The following is a 25,775-nucleotide window of genomic DNA, read 5'->3' as shown; positions in this document are numbered from 1 at the left end:
ACATATTTGGTAAATATGAGTTCCTTGAACTCGAGGATTTTGTCTTAATCAATGTTGTACATTTAGTGCTATTTCTTGATTCTGATACAAAGCTGAGGATCAGTAAATAAAAGAAAGAATGGGAGTGAAAAATTAATACAAGAAGAATAATTTAAAATTATTATATTTTATAATTTATATGCCAAACATGTTGTTTCAGTTTCCTAAGATATTTCTTTGTTTCATACTTTAACACAAATCAACTTATAAATATCTTGGGGGGATAATGTGAATTTATTGAAACTGTTATTATAAGCCTATCCAATGTTAATATTTCTAGCAAAATGTGAAAAACAATGTTGTTAAATTGTTCTCTCTGATGGAAAACAAAAACCCACCGTATTGTTTATTTGAGACTGGAGAATAAGCTGCCAAGATTTCCAAAAAGAAAATATTTCAAAATCTGTTTTTACTTTTCAGTCAACATTTTTCATGATTATAAAAACATCCCTAGGAATTTACCCTCAGATGATGCCAATTCGTGTTGTCTCCCCCACTTGTGAAGGTTTCAGAAGATTAAAAGAGATAATGGGAAAGATACTTGGTGATCATATTGAAAATGCATTAGAACAAAATCTATTTTCTCCATTGATGAAGTATATTTCAAAAGTAAATCATTTGTAACTAATAAAGAAAATAAGTCTTAAATTGATCAGTATTAGAAATGAAGCATAGTCCCTTCTTGCTTATATTTTTTTAACTTTCAGGTAGCTTGGATTTTACTAACATTTATGTCTCTAATTTTTAGGGTAAAAAACTCTTCATTTGTTAATTTTTTCATGTTTTTTAGTAAAGAAAAATAAGTGAAAATAAATTGTTTTCAAATAGATTAAATATGTGGCTTGATAGAAACTTCTTCTAGGAAAGACACATAAATAAGCCCTCTTTCCAATTCTAACCTCCAAAAATAATTATAATGGTTACACAGAGCTTTTTTTTCACTCCGAGGATATATATTTTCAGGAAATAATAGGTAAACCTAAAGTTTATAATCAATAAGGTTTTTTTTCCCCCCATGGCTTTAGTAATTACTAAAGGAATAAGAAGAAATACCCATCTGAGGCCTTTAGTAAATACTAAATGAAAAAGTGCCACCCAGAACATATCTTAGGCCAGTGGTCGGCAAACTCATTAGTCAACAGAGCCAAATATCAACAGTACAACGATTGAAATTTCTTTTGAGAGCCAGAAACTGACTTCTGCGCATGGGCCACGAAGTTTCAATCGCACTGTACGTGTGCGCCTGCACGTGGTATTTTGTGGAAGAGCCACACTCAAGGGGCCAAAGAGCCGCATGTAGCTCGCGAGCCGCAGTTTGCCGACCACTGTCTTAGGCAAACATAATCGTATGGTTCTATTGTCACAAATTTATTAAAATGCAGCTATGTTTGAGTTGATTTATCATTACATTATAAACATTCTAACATAAACTGAAATATAAAAATGAAATAACTTGATAAATAAACTATACGGTTAAATTTTTTATAGACTTCATAAGAGATTAATGCATGAAGACATTTAGGAAGTTAATAAGACTGGATCCCTAGATGAATTATCTTTTTACCACATTTAAATAGTCTTTTAAAACTCTGATACACTTAAGCTAGTAGTATATTTTATTCTGAGGTTTGGACATGGTACCTAATATATGGATAGGATAGCAGGCACATTTTCTGTGTAACCCTTTCCTTCATTAACATCATCATCCTATGCAATATAAGCTTTTGTGATCCTTGTGGAAATTCAGTTATCTAAAAATCTGGCAGTTGCACATAAACTCAGATTTATTTGGGAAAATTAAAATTACTTAATCCAGCCTTTTTTTTTGTTTGGTCTTATTGTTTTCTGCAGTTCTTCACCCCTATATAGATTTCTGAAGAGAAGTAAGATGGGCTTTTTACTGCTGTTAATCACTGGGGGGAAGATTACATTTCCAATGGGTGCGTGATGCTGCTCATTACCAAGTGGAATGCACAGGAATAGAGCTCATCTCAGCAGCACTTTTATTTCTTAATGGTTCTCTCCCATGAGGACTTTTGATACATGGCCATCAAAATGATTTCTATGGAAATAAAAGTCAGTATGGAAGATGCCCAAAGAGATGGTACCTGATTGTCATCAGTAGCTTCAGATGTTACATTTGTTTAGTGATTTATCTGAGACTTTCTACAATATATTTTTCATGGTGAAAAAATTTGTATGTTAAAAAGATACTAATTATCTGAGTAGTTTTTTAAGTGTGAGCTATATGATTAATCTATACACATTGCCATGGGAACACAGCTAAGACTTTTAACATGGAATCTCACTAAACACAATTCAGTTAGACTTTTCATTTCCAGATATCTAACTGATTCTAAAACATTTACGGGTCACCTGTCATGTTTGGAGTATCTTTGAAGATGTGGACAGTCAGAAACTGGAATCTTTGTGCATTCAACTTCCTCTAAAATATATTATTTCACTTATTTAGTAATAAATTCAGGTAAAAAAAATAAGTCTCCTCTAGTAACAGATTAGTGTGGCATTTATAATAGTATCCAAGTGGGAACAGGCAGGTACATAGACATCAGAAAGCACATGTGTTAATGCTGAAATAAATTCCCTTCATCCTTTTGCTTCTATGAGATACATTCTTTTTACCTCTTGATGTTCTAGATTGTTCCTGTGGATTCCCTGTGTTCTAATAGATAAACAAAGAGAGCTTCATTTATTAATGATTATTTTCTACCCCTAAGAGGGTTGGGAACATGACCTTTAATTAATTGAAAGAAGTGGCTGGTTTTTACTAGAACTAACCACTGTTTTCTTCTATAATGAAGTTCACTAAGCACACTCATGGCATTTCCAGCCATGATTGCCATGAACACCTTCACATTATGTTTAGAGCAATTACAATAGCCATTAAAGCTTTGTACAAGTCCAGGGATCTTAAAAACTCTTGTGCTATTATGTCACCCTGTAATTTATGGATGTGGTTGTTTATGCACCACACCCAACTATCTTTAAAGATGGTGGCCCTCTGAGCTACAAAATAATGTTTTAGAGTTTTCCTTAACCTTTTGATATAAATGGTTCTGTGCTGGGAAATCATGGGTAATGTACAACAGAATAATCAAGATTATACTTGCACATTTTTGCAATCCCCTGATATACTCCACAAATATCTTACCATGGACTGGTTAAGCAGGTATGCAGTATTTTTTATATAAAGTGTTCATTTCTTTCCTAGGAAGCATGTGTGTGTGTGTGTGTGTGTGTGTGTGTGTGTGTGTGAGCGTGTATGTGTGTGTGTAGAGATGATGGTATTTCACTGGGTAGTACTAAATTCAGATGTTTTTGTTTGTAAGTATCAACAATATTCTCTCCTCCAAATTCCAATCTAATAGAAACTTATCTAGAAAATTATCAAGATTATTTTCATTGCCAAATTAGGCAGGGACTGTATAAGATAAGAGTTTAAAGGCTTACATGTATTCATGGGTATAGGTACTAAATCCTAAAGAAATAGTATCATGATTCAACCAAAAATAATTTAAGAAATATTGGGACTATTTGCTTAGGATTTGTCATAGGAATATAAATTTGGTTTAACAGTAGAAAGTTAATAAATTATCCATAATAATGTATTAATGGAGAACACTACTTAGTCATATCAAAAGATGTAGACAAGTCATTCTAGAACTTCAAGACTGTTTGTTTCATGATTAACAATAGCAACAATAATTATCACCTTTTAGAAAAGTAGGAATGAAAGTGAATTTCTTCCCACCAATACATATCATCTACAACAAAACCTACAGCATCCTCAAAGTATTGGTGATGTGTTAAAACATTTCACTTAAGAACAGCAACAGTACAAAGGTTCTGTGTGGTTTACCTTGTGACTAGAATTGCTACTTCAATTCAACTCTCAACTATAGTTGTTGTCTTACTATGTGGTAGTAAGGGAAGGAAAAATGTAGAGATATGAAAAACAAATTTATTAGGGAAGTAGTAACAAAATCCTCATGCTTTCCATTTTTATATGGTTTTCTTCATAGAGAACCTAAAAGAACTTACAGATAATTTAATAAAATTAGTAAGAGAATTGCTTTGACTTAAATTTAATAAAAGTTATGTGTCCTTTCTAGATTGATTTATTAATTTTAATTAAAGACATTAAAGAAATTTTAAATATAATGGGAGTATAATGTTATCATAAATAAGATATAACCTAAAATTGTTAATTTTCTGAAAACTTAGATTAATGCAATCCCAGGTAATCAATAATATTTTCATTGAAACTGACAAGCAGATTCTAAATCTATAGAGAAGAGTACTGGACCAAGAATAATAAGGCAATTTTGAATCCTTCCAAAATTCCAAGTGGGCAGATTTCCCCTACCAGATAATAAAAATCCTAGTGTGGCTGTGAACTAGAGTTAGTGAAATAGACCAATAGAGTAAAAGAAGACCCCAGAAACAGACCAACAGTCTTACATCCTGGATTTATGACAGTCACTACTGAATATAAATGGCAAACAATAAATGATGGGAAAAATCAAATTGTATTTACCACTATACAAATATCAATTTCAGATGGCTTAAAACTGTGATGGGTAAAATTATAAATATGTGAAAGACAATATAGAAGAATACCTTGTTGACTTCAAATTAGAGGAGATATCATATAGTAAAAAAATGACAAATTTTATATACAGAAATCAAGAAATTTTGCTCAACAAAGGACAACGTAAGTTAAAAGGCAAAACTTTGACCTTGGAGAAGATATTTGTAACACATAAAACTTACAAAGACTGATTTCCTAATATACAAAGAACTCTTAAAAGCAATAAGAAAAAGATAAACAAAACAAAAAATAATTAAGAACTTCAAGAGACACCTCACAAAAGGACTATGAGTAGTCAATAACCACCTAAAAAACACCTCAACTTATTAGTAATCAAAATAAAGCAAATTAAAACTCATAATGTGGTAACAAGTTAAACACTCTGGTTTTACAGAGACTTTAATATCAAAACCATATTTCTTACGAAAAGGTAAGAATAAATTCTTAAGATAAATATACAAAGCTTTGAGGAAACAATTGATACATTTGACTATTAATGTAACATTTTTCTTAACAATAAATGGCACCTTTAGCAAGGTTAAAATCCAAAACCAAGTATGTACACATAGTCTACAGCAAATATAACTGACAAACAAATACCACCAATAAAATAAAAGAAACTCCTGAAAATCAATAAGAAAACCACAAACAACTCATTTTTTAAAAGGACCAAAAATGTGAATAGGCAATTCACAGAAAAAGAGACTTGGATAGCCAATATGATAATTAAAAACAAACAGACAAGACAAACAAAAAACACAAGAGCTCTGCATCACTACAAATTCTGGCATTACAAATAAACAAACCAAAAAACAAAACAAAAACAACAACATTTAATTTCATTCGAATCTTTTCTAGAGTCCAGGATGTTAGAAAAGTCAACCTGTCATGCTGGTTTGTATCACCTTCATGGCTGAGATAAAGTGCTGTTCACCATCTTCCACTTTAGGTGCCATTAGTGGGAGTTTTGAAAGCTCCTTCAATTTTAAAGTAGTGTGAAATGTATAAAAAGGTCATTTTTCATCGAACAAAAATAACATTTTTAGAAGTAGTCAACTGTTTAAGATAGCTGTATTAAAATGACATGTATGTTTTACCAAATTTCCATGCTTATTTCAAAATATAAATATTTTGTTTTTTCACTGTTGCCAAGGTGACTAAAATCCTACATAAATAAGAAAATAGAATTCAGGCTCAAAATTTGAATATTTAAAGTTTCCTATTTAAATTATTGTGCAGAAATATTTACTTCTTCAGTTCACTACACAAGTATCAGAAAATCTATAGTTTTTCTATTATAGTAACAGAGAGGACACATGATATCATAGAAAAATTGAGTTCCAGGTCAACTTTTTGTCTTACTAGCAATGTGGCAATGAATAAGTCATTTAGATATTTGAAATCTTAATTTTCTTATATGTAAAATTAAAATCTATGTGTTCTCTTCTCCTCATAGGACTGTGTAAGATTTTTTTAAAGGATTATTATTTATACCTATCATATCTATCTATCTATCTATCTATCTATCTATCTATCTATCTATCTATTTATCTATCATCTATCTACATATATCTACATACTACACACTACACTATAATGTGTACTTCATGATTGTTTAGCATTATTGATATATGTAAAGTCAATTTAAAGACTTAGTGATCTGTGGTGGTTCAGCAACATGGGAATTTTCATTTACTTCTTATGAGAGGGCAAAATAATGAATTTTTTCTGGGGTCCTTATACTTTGTACAAATAATTCAATTTCAAGGAAATTATCCTAACGGGGTTGATATTTATGTGCACAAAAAGTTAGTAACTACAAAGAAGTTGATGAAAGTTCTGTTTAGGTTTATTAGATATAAACCAAATGTCCCATAATAGAGAATTAATAAACTATTGTGGTTCAACAATATTTTTAGCCATTTAAATATTACCGGACACTTCTAAATGGCATAAATTAAAAATTAATATTAATATATGCATAAATATCTATGTTGTTAAAGAGTCTCATAAAATATTAGCTGGTCAAAATGCCATTTGGCAGCCTTCTTTGCAATTATAGTCACCTTTATTTTTCTCTCCCCTTGTTTTTAGTCTCTTTTTTTTTTTCTCCTTCATCCCTATTAGAAACCCAAAGTTATTGCTTGAAACATTATCTTATCTTAAAGTTCTCTTTTTTAACACATAAAAGAGCTTTTACTAAAAAATGAGCCAGGTACCTGAACAAAATATACACAATTATTCTTCAAATGTTGCAGTATCTCAAAGAGATGTCATCTTAAATAAAATATTTTATTATCTACTTTAGAGATAAAGTGACTTTTTAAGTTAATCTTATCTAAAGATAAAATCAGGTTGTCTTGAAAGGTTATGAGATTTCGGTTACCAAGAGTTGAAAGAGAGAATGACTGACCATATTACAAAGATAAAATAAAGATGATGCGAACGTGGTTGAAAAGTGGAGTAATTAACATTGAAGATAGTTTTAAAGCTGAGATTCCATGATAACTATTTTACCTGTTAAAAATAGTGGGGAAAAGTAGGCTTACAGTTTTAATACAAATAAATACAATAATTCACAAATAATAATACAAGAATAAACTGTTTCATGTACTCACAACTGTAAACCTCCTTTTGCTCATCCCTGAACAGTAAAGGAGTGATGAGTAAAGAGATTGGTTACTGAAAGCTTATTCTGATCCATTTGTTTTAAGGACCAAACAACCAGGATATTTATCAACAATCACCAAATAATAATTCACTTGATTCTCAATTATAAATGTTAAAGAGGCCATGCAGTGAAACATAAGTTATTTGCAAAGTTCATATGGGCTTTGTATTGGTATATGGGGAAAGTAGTGATGTTAAAGGCTTGTAGGTTAAATAAGAAACTAATCCTATAAATGAGTATTATAGCTGATATTGAAGTATTGGCACCATTTATCTATATATATAAAAGACTAAAATGCTAAGTGTCCATGCAACTGTCTAATTGGTCACTACGACACACACTGACCACCAGGGGGCATACGCTCAACACAGGAGCTACTGTGACGTGCACTGGTCATTTACAAACAAATGGCACTGCAGACCTGGAGCCAACAAAGCAACACTTGGCTTCCCACAAGTGGGACACAGGCCCCGCCACAACCCCAGAGTGACACCCCACCAAATCACAGCCAACACTGCCAAGAACCCATGGTGCAAAATGCAGCCCACAGCCCAGACCAGCCTGGAAGCAGTTCACTGTGGGCGCCAGGTAATGACGTCACATAACAATGCCCAGTTTCTTCTCCCTAGTGACTAGCCTCCTTGGAGTTCCTTCAGCCCAGGAACATGACTTGCTTTATAGCCAGGTGCAAACATTTTGCACTTTAACCAAATGTCTGTGAAGTATTTCATGTGCCTTATCTCATTTGATCCTCACAGAAGTCCTGGAGTAGGGAGATAAGAGACTTGGTAGAATCCTATTTTCTTTTCATTAGCAGGAAAATGGAGATTTAGAAAGCTTAGAAACTTGACCTGACTGAAGAGAAGTAAGAAATGGTAGACCTTGAAAATGACTTCAGGTTTTCTCAATGTGTAGAATATAGTCAAACACTTCTGCAATTAAATACTTTACCCTTTGTTCTCCCTGCATGATCTACAATAACAATCTGCTTCATGTTGATATTTACTGCTGTGTTGCTGACAATTACCTAAAAGAGAAGTTGGGGTACTTCACTGGGCTGGAAAAAGTTTAGCTAAATCAGAAAGCAGGTCTAATAAAGCAAGTTTATTCTTTATCTGTAAGAGGCTAAGTTGACTCGCGCATGAGCGATACATATAAAGCTCTCGCTGGTGCCAATTGCACGCCTGTGTTTCATTCTGTCATTGTTGATCGTGCATTTGGTTGACACTTCTATTATAGAGAAAGGGTGCATAGTGACATTAAAATATTTCTTCTAATTAATTCCCTTTCAATGTGCACGAATCTGTGCACCAGGCCACTAGTATTACAATAACATAATCCTTAAACATCTTTCTTCCCATGTCACAGGATTCATACCTCATGATCAAAATGAATATATTTTATTTTCTTAATAAAATGGGCAAATTTCCTTGGCTCATATCTGGTTTCAGGCACAGATGTGGACACCTCAGACTCATATGCACAACATTCTATTTCAAACATGTGTGAGCCTCTCTCTGCTTCTCAGAGCCCCAGAAAGCATGCTCAGCACAAGCAGCACCCAAGAATCACCCCCGAAATGCCTTGTCAGGGAGTTAGCACCCCTGAGAAAACCTTCAACCAATGAGGCAGCGAACTAATGAATACATGCACCAGCCTCATGCCTTTCAGTTGGACAATTATGAGAGGCAGTTGGGAAATTCTCTTTTTGCGTTGGCCACATTTTGAAAAGAAAAATACTTGGCCCTAATTTCAAGTCATTTGTATAGTCTTCTCTCACACATAATATGACTGATTCTTAGATTAACCTTGTGAGGAGGTCAGAAACTAACCAAGGAAGAGAGATAGCACTATTCCTTCTACTCCCCCTTCCTCCTAGAGATAATAATAATCATGGCTGGCATTTTTTGAACAGTTACACTAATTCAGTCATGTATTAAGCACTGAAAAATCATTTCAAAAAGCATAATTTTCACGATAAAACTCTGAGACCAATTTAAAAAATAATGTCCCCATTTTACAGTTGATGAAATGAAAGCACACAGGGCATAGCTAGCTTGTCCAAAAGTATTTAGCATTTAGATGACCCAGAGTTAGAAAAAAGTATAAACTAATTATGCCCTTAGTACAAATGTGCTTATGTCTAGTTTTGTGTGTTTTTTCTCACTGCCAATTCTGAATTCAAGAAATTAGGAAACCTTTGTTTACTTTCCCAATCTTCCAGGAACTCTCAATTTAGCGAGTAAAAATGTTTGATGAAATTGATCAATCATACTTAGTGTGGTAGCAGAATGATTCTCTTCCTATCCTGGCCCCACCCCAAATTCCACATCCTAATCTCTGGAATCCGTGACTATGTTTCCTTAAAAGCAAAGGCGAATTTCCATGACAAATGGAAGATTGCTACTTCGATTACTTTAAAGTAGGGAAATTGTCCTAAGTTATCCAGGAGGGTCCAAAAAAATCACAAGGATCATTGGAAATAAAAGAGGGAGGTGACAATGGAGAATCAGAGACAGGAACGCATGAGGAAGACTTGGCCTGCTTAGGCTCGCTTCAAAGCAGAAGTCAGCGCCTGGAGCCGAGGAATGCAAAGGGCCTCTAGGAGGGGGAAAGGCAGGACAACGGATTCTCCTAGGAAAGAGCACAGCCCAGCAGACACTTGATTTTAGCCCAGTGAGAACCTTTTCAGACTTCTAACCTCCAGAACTGAGGATAATACATTTTTGTTGTCTCTGAGCCACTAAGATTGTGGGAATTACTATCATAGCAGCAATAGAAATTAATGCAATTAATTAGTAATTGGAAAATGTAGGCAACCCCTTCAAACTTGCAAATATCTTTTCCCTTTCTTCTTTCCTATCTCTCTTCTCCCCTTTCTACCTTTATAGTGAAACTAGAGGCCTGATGCACGAAATTCTTGCAAGGGGCTCGGCCCTCACAGCCGTGGAGGTTTGCCTCAGACCTTGCAGCCCCGGAAAGGAAAGGTTGATCAGCTGTCTGGCCTAATTAGCATATTATGCTTTTTTTATTATAGATTAAAGATTGTCCTGGTTATAATTTATATCAAGGGTGGGGAACATCCAGCCCTCGGACCATAGAAGGCCTGCAAAATCAGTTGGTCTGGTTCATAAGGTGAGTTAATTAAATGTCTGACCAAATATGGCAGGCTAATTTTTAAGTTGGTAATATTGTATGGCTTGTGAATGATGTTATCAATATTCAAATGGCCCTTGGCAGAAAAAAGGTTCCCCACCCCTGATTTATATGAACACAGAATTTATCCACTTATGTAAAGCACACACAGAAAACTCCACAGTGAAATTAGAAATAAAATTCATTTTGACATACTTTAGACAATCCTTTTGAAGATAAAGGTCAGCCTGATGAATGAATACACAGTGGATTTAAAACTAAAATTTGTTCTTCCCCAAATTTCAATAGGCCTTTAAAATTACAGACCAAGATTATATTACTGTTTCTCCAAAGTGATTAGAACATCAATTATTCATCTCAATCTTTCCCCTTGACATCGTTAGGCATATCTTAAGCTTTCAATTTACATAGCTACATGAAGACAGAGAGGTTATTCCGGGAGCTCTCTGTGATTTAGTGGAGAAAGTCAGAAAGATAGCATTTAAGTATGCTCGTTCCTCTTCACCTCGAACTTTTTCCAGACTACTAAATAAATCTGCTTGAAATAATGACCTCGCTACTAAATAAATCAGATCCCAGGAGCTCTACTTCTTGTTATAGAAATTCTTATTCGGGATCTGAATGTATTACAGACACACGCATGTATCCACGCAGATAAAGCAGAAATGAGACTTGGCTATTCAGAGCTGACATTCTGTGCAAATCACTTAACCTTGAGACTCAGTTTGCAAAATGGCCTGCTATTCAGATCTGGCATTCTGTGCAAATCACTTAACCTTGAGACTCAGTTTGCAAAATGAAGACAATAATACACATCACCTTAAGTAGTGAGGTGTAAACAAATTAATGTAAATGACTGTTGTTTGTCAATAGCAAAAGTTATGCCTATATGTTATTAATGTTCTTATTTTGATAGTTGTGATGCTTTACTTTATTGCTCTAAAATTTAATATATAATACATTTTCTACATTTAATTTTTGTTTTAATTTCCCTTCTTGTGACCTTATATCATTTTTCACTTCAATACCTCTAAAAGACCTACATTGGATTGAATACTATTCAGTATTACATAAAATGTTCCATGTTATATTGTATATTATTATGTGTATATGCGAGATAAATGATAAACAATTAAATTTAGAAGGACTTTACAATAAGTGCTATAAGAGGAAGAATGTTGTTTTATTAAAACATAACATTAAAGTCTTTATAATGGTTATAATAACAATAATTATTTCCTACATTTATTGACCACTTACTATGTGTCAGATATCAGGCTTTTACATGATTCAGTTCAAATTAATTAAATGATATTTCTTATATCCTTGTTTTACAGATGAGGAACTGGTGACTTTGAAGCCTACCAATTAAGTTGCCCATAATTACTCTTCTGGAAAGCAGAAGAGTTGCAACGCCAGAGGCAATGCTTACAATCACTACTACCCTTTGAAGCCCTTCAGTAATTTGTGCCTACCAGCCATCCTCAAACTACGGCCCGCGGGCCACATGCGGGTGTTTTTGCTGTTTTGTTTTTGTACTTCAAAATAAGATATGTGCAGTGTGCTTAGGAATTTGTTCATAGTTTTTTTTAAACTATAGTCCGGCCCTCCAATGGTCTGAGGGACAGTGAACTGGCTCCCTGTTTAAAAAGTTTGAGGACCCCTGGGCCCTAGTCTGTTCCTCTCTAACCCTACTCCTTTCCCATCTGACCCTTCAAAAAATCTAGATTGTGCCCTGGCCAGTGATCTTCAGTGGTGAGAGCATTGGCTGTGTATTGAAGGGCTGCAGGATCAATTCTTGGTCAAGGGCACATACCTGAGTTGCAGGTTCCATCCCCTTCCCCTGTAGGGGCACGTGGGGGAAGCAAACACTAAATGGGTCTCTCTCACATCCATGTTTCTTTCTCTCACTTCTCTCTTCCCCTCCCTCTCTCCCTGCCACTCTCTCTAAAAATCAATGGAAAAATATCCTTGGGTGAGGAAATAACAACAACAACAAAACAATAAAAACACACAGCTAGATTGTCATGAAACTAAATATATTTATATTTGTATTTATATTCAGTGACAGGTTATCATGGTCCAGAACTTATTTTGTTGAATAAATCTCTTATAGCTAGTTTTAGTGGGCCAAAATTTAAAACTTTTTCTTAGCATCTTTCATTGTAACAGTAACAAAATATAATTGTTAATTAGTCATTACTTTACAAATTGGGGATTGAATCTATAATAATGTAAATGTATTGATATATATATGTGTATATATATATATATATATATATATATATATATATATACCATTTATTTAGCTTATAACTTCATTTTGTACATTTTTCTATTATTTTTCAACAATTTTGATGGACACTTTTGTTATTTAAAGAATGCCACTTTTCATCATGACCTCTGAAATGTGCAAATATTTATGTAATTTTGAAGTAATAATTAGTACTTTTCCTTGATTGAATTTTTATTTGATTCATGAGCAATATAAAAGTAATTAGACTCCATATGTTCTGTGGCATGTTCATGACTTTTGATGGCTTTTATATACTTATTCTATCACAAAACCCATATAAGTAATGCTACATATTATTCACAAGAAAACAATGTAAAGAATCCTTAATCTTGAAATAGACTGGCCAGAACCTCAGAAGTTCTGAGCATCTTAGTTTTTTCAAAATATTTTCTTGAAAAATATCTCTTTTTTCCATTGCACTATTCGTATTCAAATAGTATTGGAATCTGTAGCCACTATCATAAGGCTTAAAAGAAGAAATAAAATCATCTCTATTTGCATATGACATGATTATTTACATAAGAAATCCCCTAAATCTGCACAATTTTCTATAAATACTGAGTTCAATAAAGTCATATGATACAAGAATATAAGATCAATACATGAAAAAGATCAATCAAATGTTATATGTTAACAATGAACATACAGAAAATAAAAGAAAAACAACTATACTAATTATAAGTACTTGGAAGGAAGTGAAAAGTTATCAAAATATGTACAGAATGTGTATGCTGAAAGTGACAAAAATGTTCATGAAAGAATTTAAAACCTAAAAAAAATTGAGAGACATACATTTTCATAACTGGAAGACTCAATTATAGAAAAGATGTCAATTCTCCTAAAATTAAGTGTGGGTTTAATGCAATTTCTATCAAAATCCAATCAAGAATTTAAACATAGAAATATACATTATGAAATTTATATGTAAAAGCAAAGGCTCTAGAATAAAAACACCAATGTTAAAAATGAATAAGTTTAAAGGATTCTCTTTACCCAATATTACGGCCTACTTTATAGCTACACTAATTAAGATATTATGATATTGTCTGACAGTCACCCCAAACAATGTAAAAGAATAGAGAATTTAGAAAGAAACATAAATATGTATAATTGATTTTTTTTTTTACCAAGGTGTAACAGGAATTCAGTCAAGAAAGGGAATGAATGCATTGGAGCAATAAAATATTTATAGGCAACACACACACACAGACACACACAGAAAAGAAAATTAACCTAAATTTACATCTTATTCAAAAATTAATTCAAATGCATCATAGATTTCAATGTACGATGCAAAATTATAAAACTTTTAAAGAGAAATTAAGTAAAATATTTGATATGTAGGGCTTTGCAAAGTAATCTTAGATTTGATAACAACAGCATGATCCACAAAATTAAGAACAAATGGTACCTCATCAAAATTTAAAAATTTCGGGCTAGAAGGGATTAATAGCATGGAGGAAAGAAGGGGGCATATGTAATACTTTAAACAATAAATATTAAAATAATTTAAAAATTTGCTCCATTAGAGACCCTGTTAAGAGGATAAAAAGACAAGCTACAGAGATGGATTCCATATTTGCAAACCATATATCCAACAAAGGACTAGTTTCTGGAATATATAAAGAACTCTTAAAACAATAGTAAAAAAAAAAATACATACATTCCAATTGGAAAATGTATAGATATTTTGCTGAAGTAGGTGCATGGATGAAAAAACAGACCCATGAAAGGATAATGTTCAACATCATTAGGCATCAGGGAAGTGCAAATTAACGTATAATGAGCCCTGGCCAGTTTGGCTTGGTGGATAGAGCTCAGCCTGCGGACTGAAGGGTCCCAGGTTCAATTCCAGTCAAGGGCACATGCCCAGTTTGCGGGCTTGATCCCCAGTGGGAGGGGTGTGCAGGAGGTAGCCAATCAATGATTCTCTCTCATCATTGATGTTTCTATCTCTCTCTCCCTCTTCCTTCCTCTCTGAAATCAATAAAAATATATTAAAAAAATGCATAATGAAGTATAACTTCACAGCATTCACCATACTGATACACAGATTTTAGATAAAAACATAGTGACAACACCAAAGCAGGAGAGGATCCAGAGAAACTGAATAACTCACACATTACTAGAAAAATTGTAAAATGTCACACTCACTGTATAAAACAGCTTGGCAGTTTCTGGTGAAACAAAACATATATCTGCCATATCACCCAGTAATTGAACTGTTTGGACATTTATCCCAAATAAGTGAAACTTATGTAACACAAAAACTTGTGCACAGATTTTCATAGTAACTTTATTCATAATTCCCCAAAATGTAAACAACCCAGATGCTGTTCAGTGGGTGAATAATTAAATAAACTGTGGTATATTCACACTGTGGAATACTACTCAGTAATAAAAAGGAAGAAACTATTGATTGACATATATATATATATATATATATATATATATATATATATATATATATATATATATTTTTTTTTTTTTAAGTGAATCTCCAATGAATTACACTGAGTGAAAAAAACAATCTCAGAGGGTCACCAGTAAGTGGTTCTCTAAATAACATTCTTAACAGACAAAAGATTAAAGTGAGAGAGGGTGTGATTTCAAAAGGGCAAGAAGGGAAACTTGTGGTGATGAAAGTGTTCTGTATCTTGACTGTATCATTGTCAATATCCTGTTTATGACATTGTTTTGCAAGCTGTTATCCTGTGGGGAACTGGCTAAATGTTACATGCAACCTTTCTGTGTTTGCTCAATCCCGCACATGTAACCCGTGTTACCAACCTGATCCACCTCCACTGCCCCGCTCTGATGCCCTCTTCACTTGAGCTCTTGTCCCTGCCATGCTTCTTTCCCAAGCTCAAGTGCCACTCCCCTATCGTTTCACCTTCCACTTACTTGCTCTTGCTTCCTCTGGTCTGTCTTTGCTCTTAACTGACTGTCTTTCAAAGGCAACAAGAAAGGGAGGGAGGGTGGGAGGGAGGGAGGGAGGGAGGGAGGAAGGGGAAAAGCTGTTATCCATTCATCTGCAATGAGCTTCTACATCTGTATTATAGGCCTTTGTCCCATAAATGGAGATGTAAATACTCAAGCCTGGTTTCTACCCTCAATACAACACAGCACAATTATCTGTTTTTAACTTAGTTTCTCACAAACTGTTATCTATCCAGCTCTGAAATATTGTCTCAATCTCCAAATTCACCTCAGCCATTAATCTTCTGGATTTGCAGTTTGCTTGCTATTTCCTGGGTATTTCAATGTCAGAATTCCTCTATTGATTTTGACTTGACTCCTTTCATTCAGTGCTAGACATTCTGAGTTGCCTAAAAGTAATTTTCTACTTTAACTTTAACTCTCCAAAACTCAGTTCTTCACGTCAACCATTTAGAGTTGCAAAGGGATGGAAAAATGAGTGGACTGATCTACCTAGAGAGTATACATTGAGAGAAATTTTTCAAATGTACCATAATAAACCTTTTTATCCTGATACTGGCAGTAAGATTTTAGTTTGATGAAGATGACAATAGGGAGTGAAGGTATTTTCTTGATTTCTTTTTTATTTAAATGTATTGGGGTGACGCTGGTTAATAGGATCATGTAAGTTTCAATGTTCATTTCTATGGTACATGATCTGTATATTGCATTGTGTACCCACCACCCAAAGTCATATCATCTTCCATCACCATGTATTTGGCTCCTTTTACATTTCCTGTATGACCTGATAGCAATGACTTTCAAAAAACAGATATGTCAGAATTAACTGTGTAGGCATCTCCTGCAATGGGTAAAATAAGATAAGGGAGATTGCTGTGGATTGAAGAAAAGCACACATTTTGAAGGCTGATACTGTTTAAATGGTAATATATTAAAACAATGCTTTTTTTCTTTCTTTCCCTTCAAAGTCATGATTAGGTTTCTATATTATTAAATCACTTCCTGTGGCAGAAGCGGTTCCTTTTCTCATTTAATACATTCTTCCTTTACTAATAGAAGTTCCCATCCCAAGTTTTAGCAAAGGACATAACCTCCAGTTAGAGCTAGCCCTTCCAGCTACACATAAGCGCACGACTACATTTTGGCCAATATGTGACAGCATCAAGCTGATCACGAGGGGCAACCACCTGATGGAAAGGGTTGCAGACATGGAAGTTTTAAGGAACCTATTATCTCTAGATGTCTTAGTATCTGCCAATGTTTGAACTCTGATAGGAGAGAAAAATAAAATGTATACTGTTTGAGCTCCTGTCTTTTGGGACAATAACTAGTATTACTTATCCATATTTTATCCTCTGTTGACATTTTTTCAAGCGCCCTTCTACTATCTCTAAATATCTAGTAAAGTGTATAGTTTTCCATTTCTAATATTGAATATACAATTTCCATGCCATGTATTTTCAACTCTCTTATTTTCTTTTCTTTCTTCATCTGTTGTGCAATGTATTTTAATTTCCTTTACAACCATCTACCTTAAAAACATCAAACAAATCAGGAGAACATTAATGGTATTTAAAACGTATGATATGGTGGCTGTTATTAAATGGCAAATTTGTGCTAGGGTTCTTCCTAGGTGCTTTTCAATATATCTTTTACCTCTGCCAAAATCCTATGTGGTGTTTCCTCTAAATACTCCCTTAAAGAAGAAAAACAGAGGCTTAGAGAGATTCAATGATTGGTACAGTGCAGAAGACAGACAAATGACCCCCTCTCCAGAGATGTTCACTCCCTAAATCCTTCTGCCTGTGAATATGCTACATGACAAAAGGGGTTCACAGATGTAATGGTGGTTATTAACCTATTGACCTTAAAATAGGAGGATCCTCCTGGATTATGCAGGCATCTGGACAATGTAATAGGCAATGTAATCACATGAGCTATTAAAAGCAGCTAACCTTTTTCCAGCTACGGCAGACGAGGATATTGGAGGATTTGAATCATGAGAGGAACTCAACCCAGTGCTCCTGGAGGCAGGAGACTTGGAAAACCTGCGAAGGAAGATGTGTGGCCTCCAGGAGGGAATCCCAGCTCCTAGCTGACAGCCAGCAAACAGAGAAACTGCACACAATTCCAGGACACCACATTCTATAAGTAATATATTTTTAAACTTCATCATGATATATAAGAAATCAGACAATTCATTTACGTGATGGAAAGGATAAATTATATCTTTGAGATATTTGGGGATTTTAAGGCCCATAGCTATAAGATAAATTTTAAACATCAACGGAAAAATTTAAAACCACTAACAAAAATATGTTAATTCAACACACCCCAATTATTTTTTAAAGTGACTGTCCTCTTTTAAGACGTTTTTCACATTTTTATTATAAAAGTATAATTTCAAGTTTCGCTTTAACAAAAGTAGGAAAGATTTACATGATAGCTTGGAAAAATAAGTCATGGAGAGGATTGCCAATAAGGCCCAGTTCATTATTTATACACTTCAGAACCTTCCAAAAGTTTTACCTGGAGAGTTGGGCATAAGGCAGAGTGGCACTAATCACTAGTGTCTCCAAAATCTTTCTCCTCAGGAGGTTTAAAAAGCAACTGGAAAACTAGGTGAGTGAGTTGGGTGATTTACCCTAGTCTGTGAACTTGAAATGCCACACTTGAGTAAATTAATGCCTGCACAGTACTTTCCTCAGAGCCTGATCTAATCACATTTCTTCAAGTACTATTTGGACCAAGGAGCTCCATCCATCCTGCTGGCTGAGTGGTACACATTCTTGGCATTTGGACAGGTGGGGGGGGGCGATGGTCCTGCATAACAGAACGCTTGGTTCCAAAGCTGCCCCCTTCACCATGTGCCAATTTAACAGACAAGAACAAGGATGTAGCAGACTAACTAATAAAAACAACCCAGAAAATATTGATTTCAACCCAGAAACATGGTGTTTAATTTAAAAGACAGCTCTTCAGAAAATCCTTTCTTCAATTGTCACACAGGCATTAGAACGTGTCAATCTCCCCAGGCGCTCAGCTAGAACAGAGACAAAGGAGTGGTACTCTTGCTTTTCAAGTCAACACAAGGGCATTGGGTACATGCGTGGCTGGGATTCATTATTCTTTCAGATTGCCAGTTTTAATTTCTACTCTCTGAAAATAAAAGACATACTCTTTCTCCTCAGACATTTAGCTTCTTGTTGTTTGTTTGTTTTTTTCCTTTTTCACTCAAATACAAAAAAGAGAGGTCTAAGTCGAACCGATAGCATTTAATTTAACATTAAGGTATTCTATAGGGCTAAAGTCTTTCCCTTCATAAAGCCAAAGGACTTATACATGCACTTTGTTTCCAAGTGAATGTACGGCATGGAATACAAATGAAAGTACAAATTGAAGTTGATAGATTCTGCCTGAAAGCACTAAATTTGAGTCTTCTGAGTGTAAAGGTTTCTATCTTTTATTTGTTTATCTGCTCTCAAAAGATAATTGCATTAAGTGATATCATTGGCCAGTATTAGGGGATACAAAGTGCAAATAAGGTTTGCATTCAAGCATGCATATGTGAGCTAACATGTGAAACTCCAAAATATCCAATGACACAGAGAGGGCATGTAAAGGTCAAATAAGTATATTCAAATTAAGATTTAAGAGAGGTTAATCAGGGAACTTATACGTATATATGCATAGCCCATGGATACAGTCACTAGTGTGGTGAAGGCCTGGGAGGGGCGGGTACAGGGTGGAGGGGATCAATGGGAAAAAAGAAACACCCAAGGGGACATCTATAATACTTTAAACAATAAAGATATTTTTTTTAAATGAAAAAAGAAACAAAAATTAAGATTTAAGTAAATAATTACTGAGCAAGTCAAGTAATATCAAGAGTAAAGAGTTATACATTTCAAGCGTATGATTGCTCAGCATGGTGATAGGAGACTGAGGGGTGGTTGTGTTCAGGTAACCATTTGCCATTTTCCTTCTTTCCTCCTGAAAACTAGTATTTACATGTATGAGGTAAATTCCTGCTACATTTTAGGAAGGGTAAATGTAAATATCCTGAGCGATACTAGATCAATGAATAACTTTAGTCAGCAATGATTTTGCCTCAGGTATATAGACACACTAAATAAATGCATATACTTCTGTCGCCCTGAAAGAGAAGTCCATGTACAAAATGCCATTGTTTGCAAAGGATAAAGTTAGGAAGGGCTTTAATTCCTAAGAATCTTCCTTAAATAGAACATTTTTGTGTCACAAAGTTAAAATTCTAGAATAAACTTCACACAGATCTCTTGTCACTTCAACTTTGAAGTCTTGTCAGCGCAGCTAACTAATTATATGAAGTGCCCGGGAGTCAATGTTTCTTTGCAGTGTTATGTGTTAAATGATTCAAGCACTGCTTTAAAGTATATGTGGGCTTGCTAATCAATTCTCGTTCCCCTAAATTGCATGCTACGCTATGCACGATTTTCTCCTCCAAGCATGTAAAATTCTAAATTATATTTGCCTTTGATATCTTTTTTCCCCTTTATTTTAGAACTTTCACAGGAAGGAACATAACTACTATAAAATTAATATGCAATGATCTAGCAAAGGAGTACAGACCTAGCAGGGCATGTAGAGGGCACGTGTATGCTTGTGTCTGTGAGAAACAGAAATGTGCCTGGAGACTTGGGGAGGTGGTGGTGGTTCTAATCAGTTAAGTTACTCTCCATGCATCTGTTAACAATGTGGAGAGGCACTCTCATTCTTTCATCCTAAGTGCTGTTCTTCAAACCCTTACAAAATTACGTTGGATTCAGAAATGATGGTCTCGGGATTACATTATTTTGTTGTTTGGGATCCTCTGGAATCATATAGCACATAAATCTATTGTAAAACTGATTAATTTTCTGAGATCATTGGGAAATACAAATCAATCAAGGATATATGAAGAATAAACTCAGTTATGTGTATAATTTTGAGATAGAGAAAGAAATAGAAAAAGAGAGCCAGAGTGAGATAAAATTATTTATCCATCTATACATACATATATACATACATACTATTCATATATACTATACATACATATACACACACACATTCATACAGACACATAGGGGGAGAGAGAGCAAGAAAAAAAATGAACAGGTTAGCAGAGATGACTGCCTCAAGACAGTTAATTAAAAAGCAGAAAAACTTAGATTTCTCAGGGGGCACATTCTCCCCTGACTTAATGGCTCAAATGATAGCCCAAGGATACCAAGAAAAAGAGGAAAATAAAATTGAGTATCCACCTACCTCAAAGAAAAAAATTCAAAAACTACTGAATGTGTCTAATTTTGTAAAGAAGAGCACTCTACTGCAATTGTTATGAGACATGTCAAGGTAACATAAAGATCAGAGAAAGTTACAATTCCATGAATCCTAAAAGCTGTCAAGCGCTCTAGAACTTCCCTTCATTTATGAATGCAAAGTACCCCCTGGGAATATATGAAAACTGATTAAATAATTTTGGGGTAATTGGGTAATATCCTAAATGCTATCTCAGAATTATGCTGCTATCAAAGCTGATAACCAGTAGGCACTACCAAGGTTCAAAGATTGTTAAATATTGAAATCACATGTGCCCAGTCTCCCTGAGTGCATTTCTAACCACATCCCCGACTTTTCTACCAACCAGCAACTCACATGTTAGCACAAAGGGCCCTAAAGTCAATGTTCTTAGTGATTTGTCTGTGTTCTACACAAACCATATATCTTCATGCTTTTTTAAGTCTCCTTTGCCCCCATCACAGGACTCAGAAAGGTCAATGTGGTTAATTTTTGCCTCGCATGCATACCTCCTTTCCTGACCTTTCCAAGGAATTTTAAGAAAAAACGGAAAATAAGGCAGATGGACAGTAATAGGGGCCACAACCAAACACCAATCTGATGTTACAGGCCTCAGCTACTCAGCAGGACACTCTCACAAAAGATAGGAGGACATGAGGGTGGTAGTGGGTTATGAGCAATCCAAGGGATGCCCAATGAAGATCCCCTTCCAACAACCCTTGTTGAATTTCATTGTTATTTAACAATACATCTTTTTTGAAGTCCATGCAGCCATGTCTGGGGCATTGACAATATTATTTTTCTCTTTATTAGTAAGAATAAAGAGTTAACTCTTACAATGTCTTTATTATGTGTGGAAAACCTTCTAAACATACAGGCATGCATGTGCGCACACACACATAATTGGACACTAAATTTATTATTATCATTTAGGTTAAGAAAAATTGGAGGCATGATAATTTATTTAAAATATTGAATAGTGGAGATAGGATTCAACCCAAAAACCCATGGAGAGCAGAGGCCAATTACCATGCTAACTGCTCTCACACGGCCCAGAGGACTAAGTTGGACCTAATTAGATATGACAGATATCCCAGGAGCTGTTCCCAAACTCCGATCTGGATAACACTAAGTCAAAGGCATTTCATCTTTTTTTCTTTCTTAAAATAATGTAGGCCTCTTTGGCTAGTTTTAATAAAACATGTATTATTGTTGTGAATGGAATAATTGAATAGAAATTGTGCTTAAAATTGTCTTTAAAAATTATTCGCTGCTCCCAATCATCCCTTTAACTTTCTGTTTTTTTGGTATGTGTGTGTTTTTTTTTTTGTTGTTCTTGCTTTTCAATTTCAGTTGTTGATTGACTTATGACCCTAATGTTAGAACCCTAAATTAATAACTCCTAAATAATATGTGATCAGTACTATTTCTTGGTTTATATACTTTTTAAGTATACATATGAGCCCTAAAGAACAATCATTTAGTTTACTTATATTATAATCTTCCCCTACTTCATTTAAAAGTTGGTATTTACACGTTAGTTCTCTTTTTATATATCTTTTATTTTTAAATAATATCTCTAAATTTTATATGTCTATTACCAATAGAAAGCTTTACTTAGTGTTTGACCTACCTTTTATCTTCCACCATTCATACCCACTTTCCTCCACCTATCCCTCCCTGAGACCCACAGCTTAATTATACATCAACAAGGCTAATGTTTACATTTGTTTCAGCATCCACAACCAGTGCCTTCTCTTTGAAGACTGTTGGAAAATCAAACGTTGTGATATCATGTGAAACTCAATTTTGGACATGGGGACCACACACCTCATAAAGTAGCTTCTTTTCCAGTTATAAATTCTTTCAAGTAGTAAACAATGTTTCAATACCTCAATCTACAGTACCTGTAACTTTCAGCTTTTCAGCCCCAATGGTAATCTCATCTTCATCTGCAGAAAACAGCACCCTGCCATCTTCGCTCGCTCTCACTTCAAATCTTTTACACTGAGCTTCCACAGCATCAGATCCTGTGGTCAGAGGGAAGGTTTACAAATGAAACTGGTAAGCAGGAAATCATCAATATGTACTTTTAGAAAGATAAGAGAAATGCATATATTGTTTAGTTTATCTCTGCAGTATGTTTTACACACAAATTAATATTTTTAATTGTTATCATTTTCAGTAGCCTGTACAATTTGGAAGAATATTGCTAGGCTAGGATGGTTGGGCATACATCTGACATCTAAATGTCTGATGCGATCCTAAAAATGTTTGTGGGGTTAGCTAGTTCAAAACTCTGTATATAAACAAGGAGAGACAATTTCTGCTTTGTGCTTGGTTGCAGCCTGAAAATGGGGCATTACACCCGGCACCTGCTGCAGGCTCAATAAATACTTATGGGCTGAATGACTCATGTTTTCTCTCTACATGCAGAAAATAGTGCTCATACCTGCCACATCACAAGATACCTATAAAGCATTATTCAGTTGTGAAACTTTAGTTACTTTACATTTCAGAGTCTAATATTGAAATTCGTTCACCCTTTACTATCACTGAATATGAATCTTTAATAATCTTGAATACATATATATATTTATGTATATGTAAGTATTATAGTGCTCCCCAACATGTCTTCTAATAATTTTTTTCTTGATTTGTTAAAATATAATATTAAATACATATAATTACTGTATAGACTTGAAATCTATTTTTTTTAATTTATTGGGTACTTTTATATATTAATCCATTCACAGACTACAAACCCATCTCCCCTATTTGGAAAACACAATGAATATGAGAGTTTGTAGGGCTTCAGTAAGAAGAGAAAACAGGTCAGAGTGTGAGGAGTTGTTCCTTCCATAACATTTACTTGTTTTTATGTATGGATCTATATCTTCCCCTCTTGTTAATATTTGGAACATCCCTCCTTTGCCATATACCTACATCAGAAACTATTGCGAGTTACAATGCAGCCCAGTCAGGGTCCTAGGCATGAAACACTCTGAGCATACTTCTTTTCATTTATTTCAGCACATGCTATAAACTTAATGTTTGCATCTTCCCAAAATTCATACATTGAAATTTTAACCCCCAGTGTATTGCTGTTAGGAGGGTAGGCCTCTAAAAGGTAATTTGGCCATTAGCGTGGAGCCCTTGTGAATGGGATTAGTGCCCTTACGAAAGGACACGAGAGTGCACTCTCTCTCTGCAGTCCTCCAAGTGAGGACACAATGACAATTTGGTTCTCTGTGAGCCAGTCAGAGGCCTCTCACCAGACACTGGATTTGTTGGTGCCTTGATGTTGGAATTCCCAGTCTCCAGAACTGTGATAACTTTATTTTTGTTGTTTAAGTCATTCAGCCAATGGTATTTAATTATGGCAGCCTGAACTAAGAAAATGTACTGCCATTATTTACTAAATACTGCAGGAATCAGGCCTAAACTGGCTCTCCAACATCCCCCGAGGGGTCCCAGATTGCGAGAGGGCACAGGCCAGGCCGAGGGACCCCACCGGTGTAATATTGGGGCGGGGGGGTGGGGGCTGACCCGAGGGAGGGCTCCAGGGTGTGTCTGGCCCTTCTCACCTAGTCCTGATCGGCCAGACCCCAGAAGCAAGCTAACCTACCAGTTGGAGTGTCTATCCCCCTGGTGGTCAGTGCACATCATAGCGACTGGTTGAATGGTTGGACACTTAGCATATTAGGCTTTGATTATATAGGATACGACCCTCTGGAATTGAAAACATGAGATCATCTTTGTATTCTAAAATATCCTCCAAATTTAAAATTGTCTCTAGTTTCTAGTGGGTGCTTAGTAGGACAATGTTAGGTAATTAAATTCTACACTTAAGCTTACTTTGCTTTCCTTAGTCCTCAGCCCTACACCCAATCCTAGCCCACTGGCTTTAGTAACTTACACCTTGCCATCATCATAGCTTCTGAGGATCACTGAACAAGAGGAAAAAGTTAATTCCAAACCCTGATAACATGACAGATAACTCTCTGAAAAAAAGATGTACATGTTTTTTACATTCTGTAACTACATACATTTTTTCAGTTCAACACAGAAAATTTGAAAAGCTGCTATGACAACCTCACAGGCTTGTCAAGTTTAAAACAGCATGAATTATATTTTAAAATCAGTTCTTTATCTGTCTTTAAAGCAAAGAACTTTCCTTATGGAATTTAATGACAATATTGAAAAAAACCATGGAAGACCTATTGTCCTTCATAACAGTCATTGCATTTGGTCTTGGAAAAGTTATTTCAGCAGCCTGCATTCAGTTGAGTGTATTTTCTTCTAATTATAGTCTACATTGTTCTTTGAATTTTTGAACATAGTAATGAAACTGGGTAATGTTTGAAAAAACGTCTAAGGCCCATGTATTGATAAATGTGAACTGTGAATTTTGTGGCCTCTATGTTTTAATCTTTCTTGAAGGAACTCAGGCATATATTAAATATTAACTTTCTGAAAGATATTATGGCTATTATACACATAAAACCTTAACATATATATTATGTTACTTCCTTCACATATACTTAATTATTGGGTGAATTGGTCTGCACAATATATCACTGACTTAAAAGATATTGAGGTGCATTAGATCACTACACACTACATACATACTTACATTCATACCTACATATATAAGCAATATATACACACACTAGCAAAACTTTTCTTGGCATAATAGTTAATGTCATTATATAAGAGATGCTTTATTAATATCAAAATGA

General features: G+C 34.6%; 1 protein-coding gene across 2 annotated transcripts in view; it reads right to left on the bottom strand.

Moving 5' to 3' along the window:
- The window catches only part of SGCZ (sarcoglycan zeta), a 631,986-nt gene that overhangs the window by 29,184 nt on the left and 577,027 nt on the right, over positions 1-25,775 (bottom strand). Inside the window, exon 5 of one of the 2 annotated variants that reach the window (XM_079778790.1) lies at positions 22,941-23,063. The exons of the other annotated variant lie outside the window; for it this stretch is intronic. Coding sequence (XP_079634916.1) covers positions 22,941-23,063 — 123 coding nt within the window. The remainder of the gene's footprint in view (positions 1-22,940; positions 23,064-25,775) is intronic. 2 annotated transcript variants of the gene reach the window in all.

The sequence above is a fragment of the Cnephaeus nilssonii genome (genome assembly GCF_951640355.1).
Source record: "Cnephaeus nilssonii genome assembly, chromosome: 8".
NCBI lineage: Eukaryota > Metazoa > Chordata > Mammalia > Chiroptera > Vespertilionidae > Cnephaeus > Cnephaeus nilssonii.
This window is presented reverse-complemented; position numbering and strand designations above follow the sequence as displayed.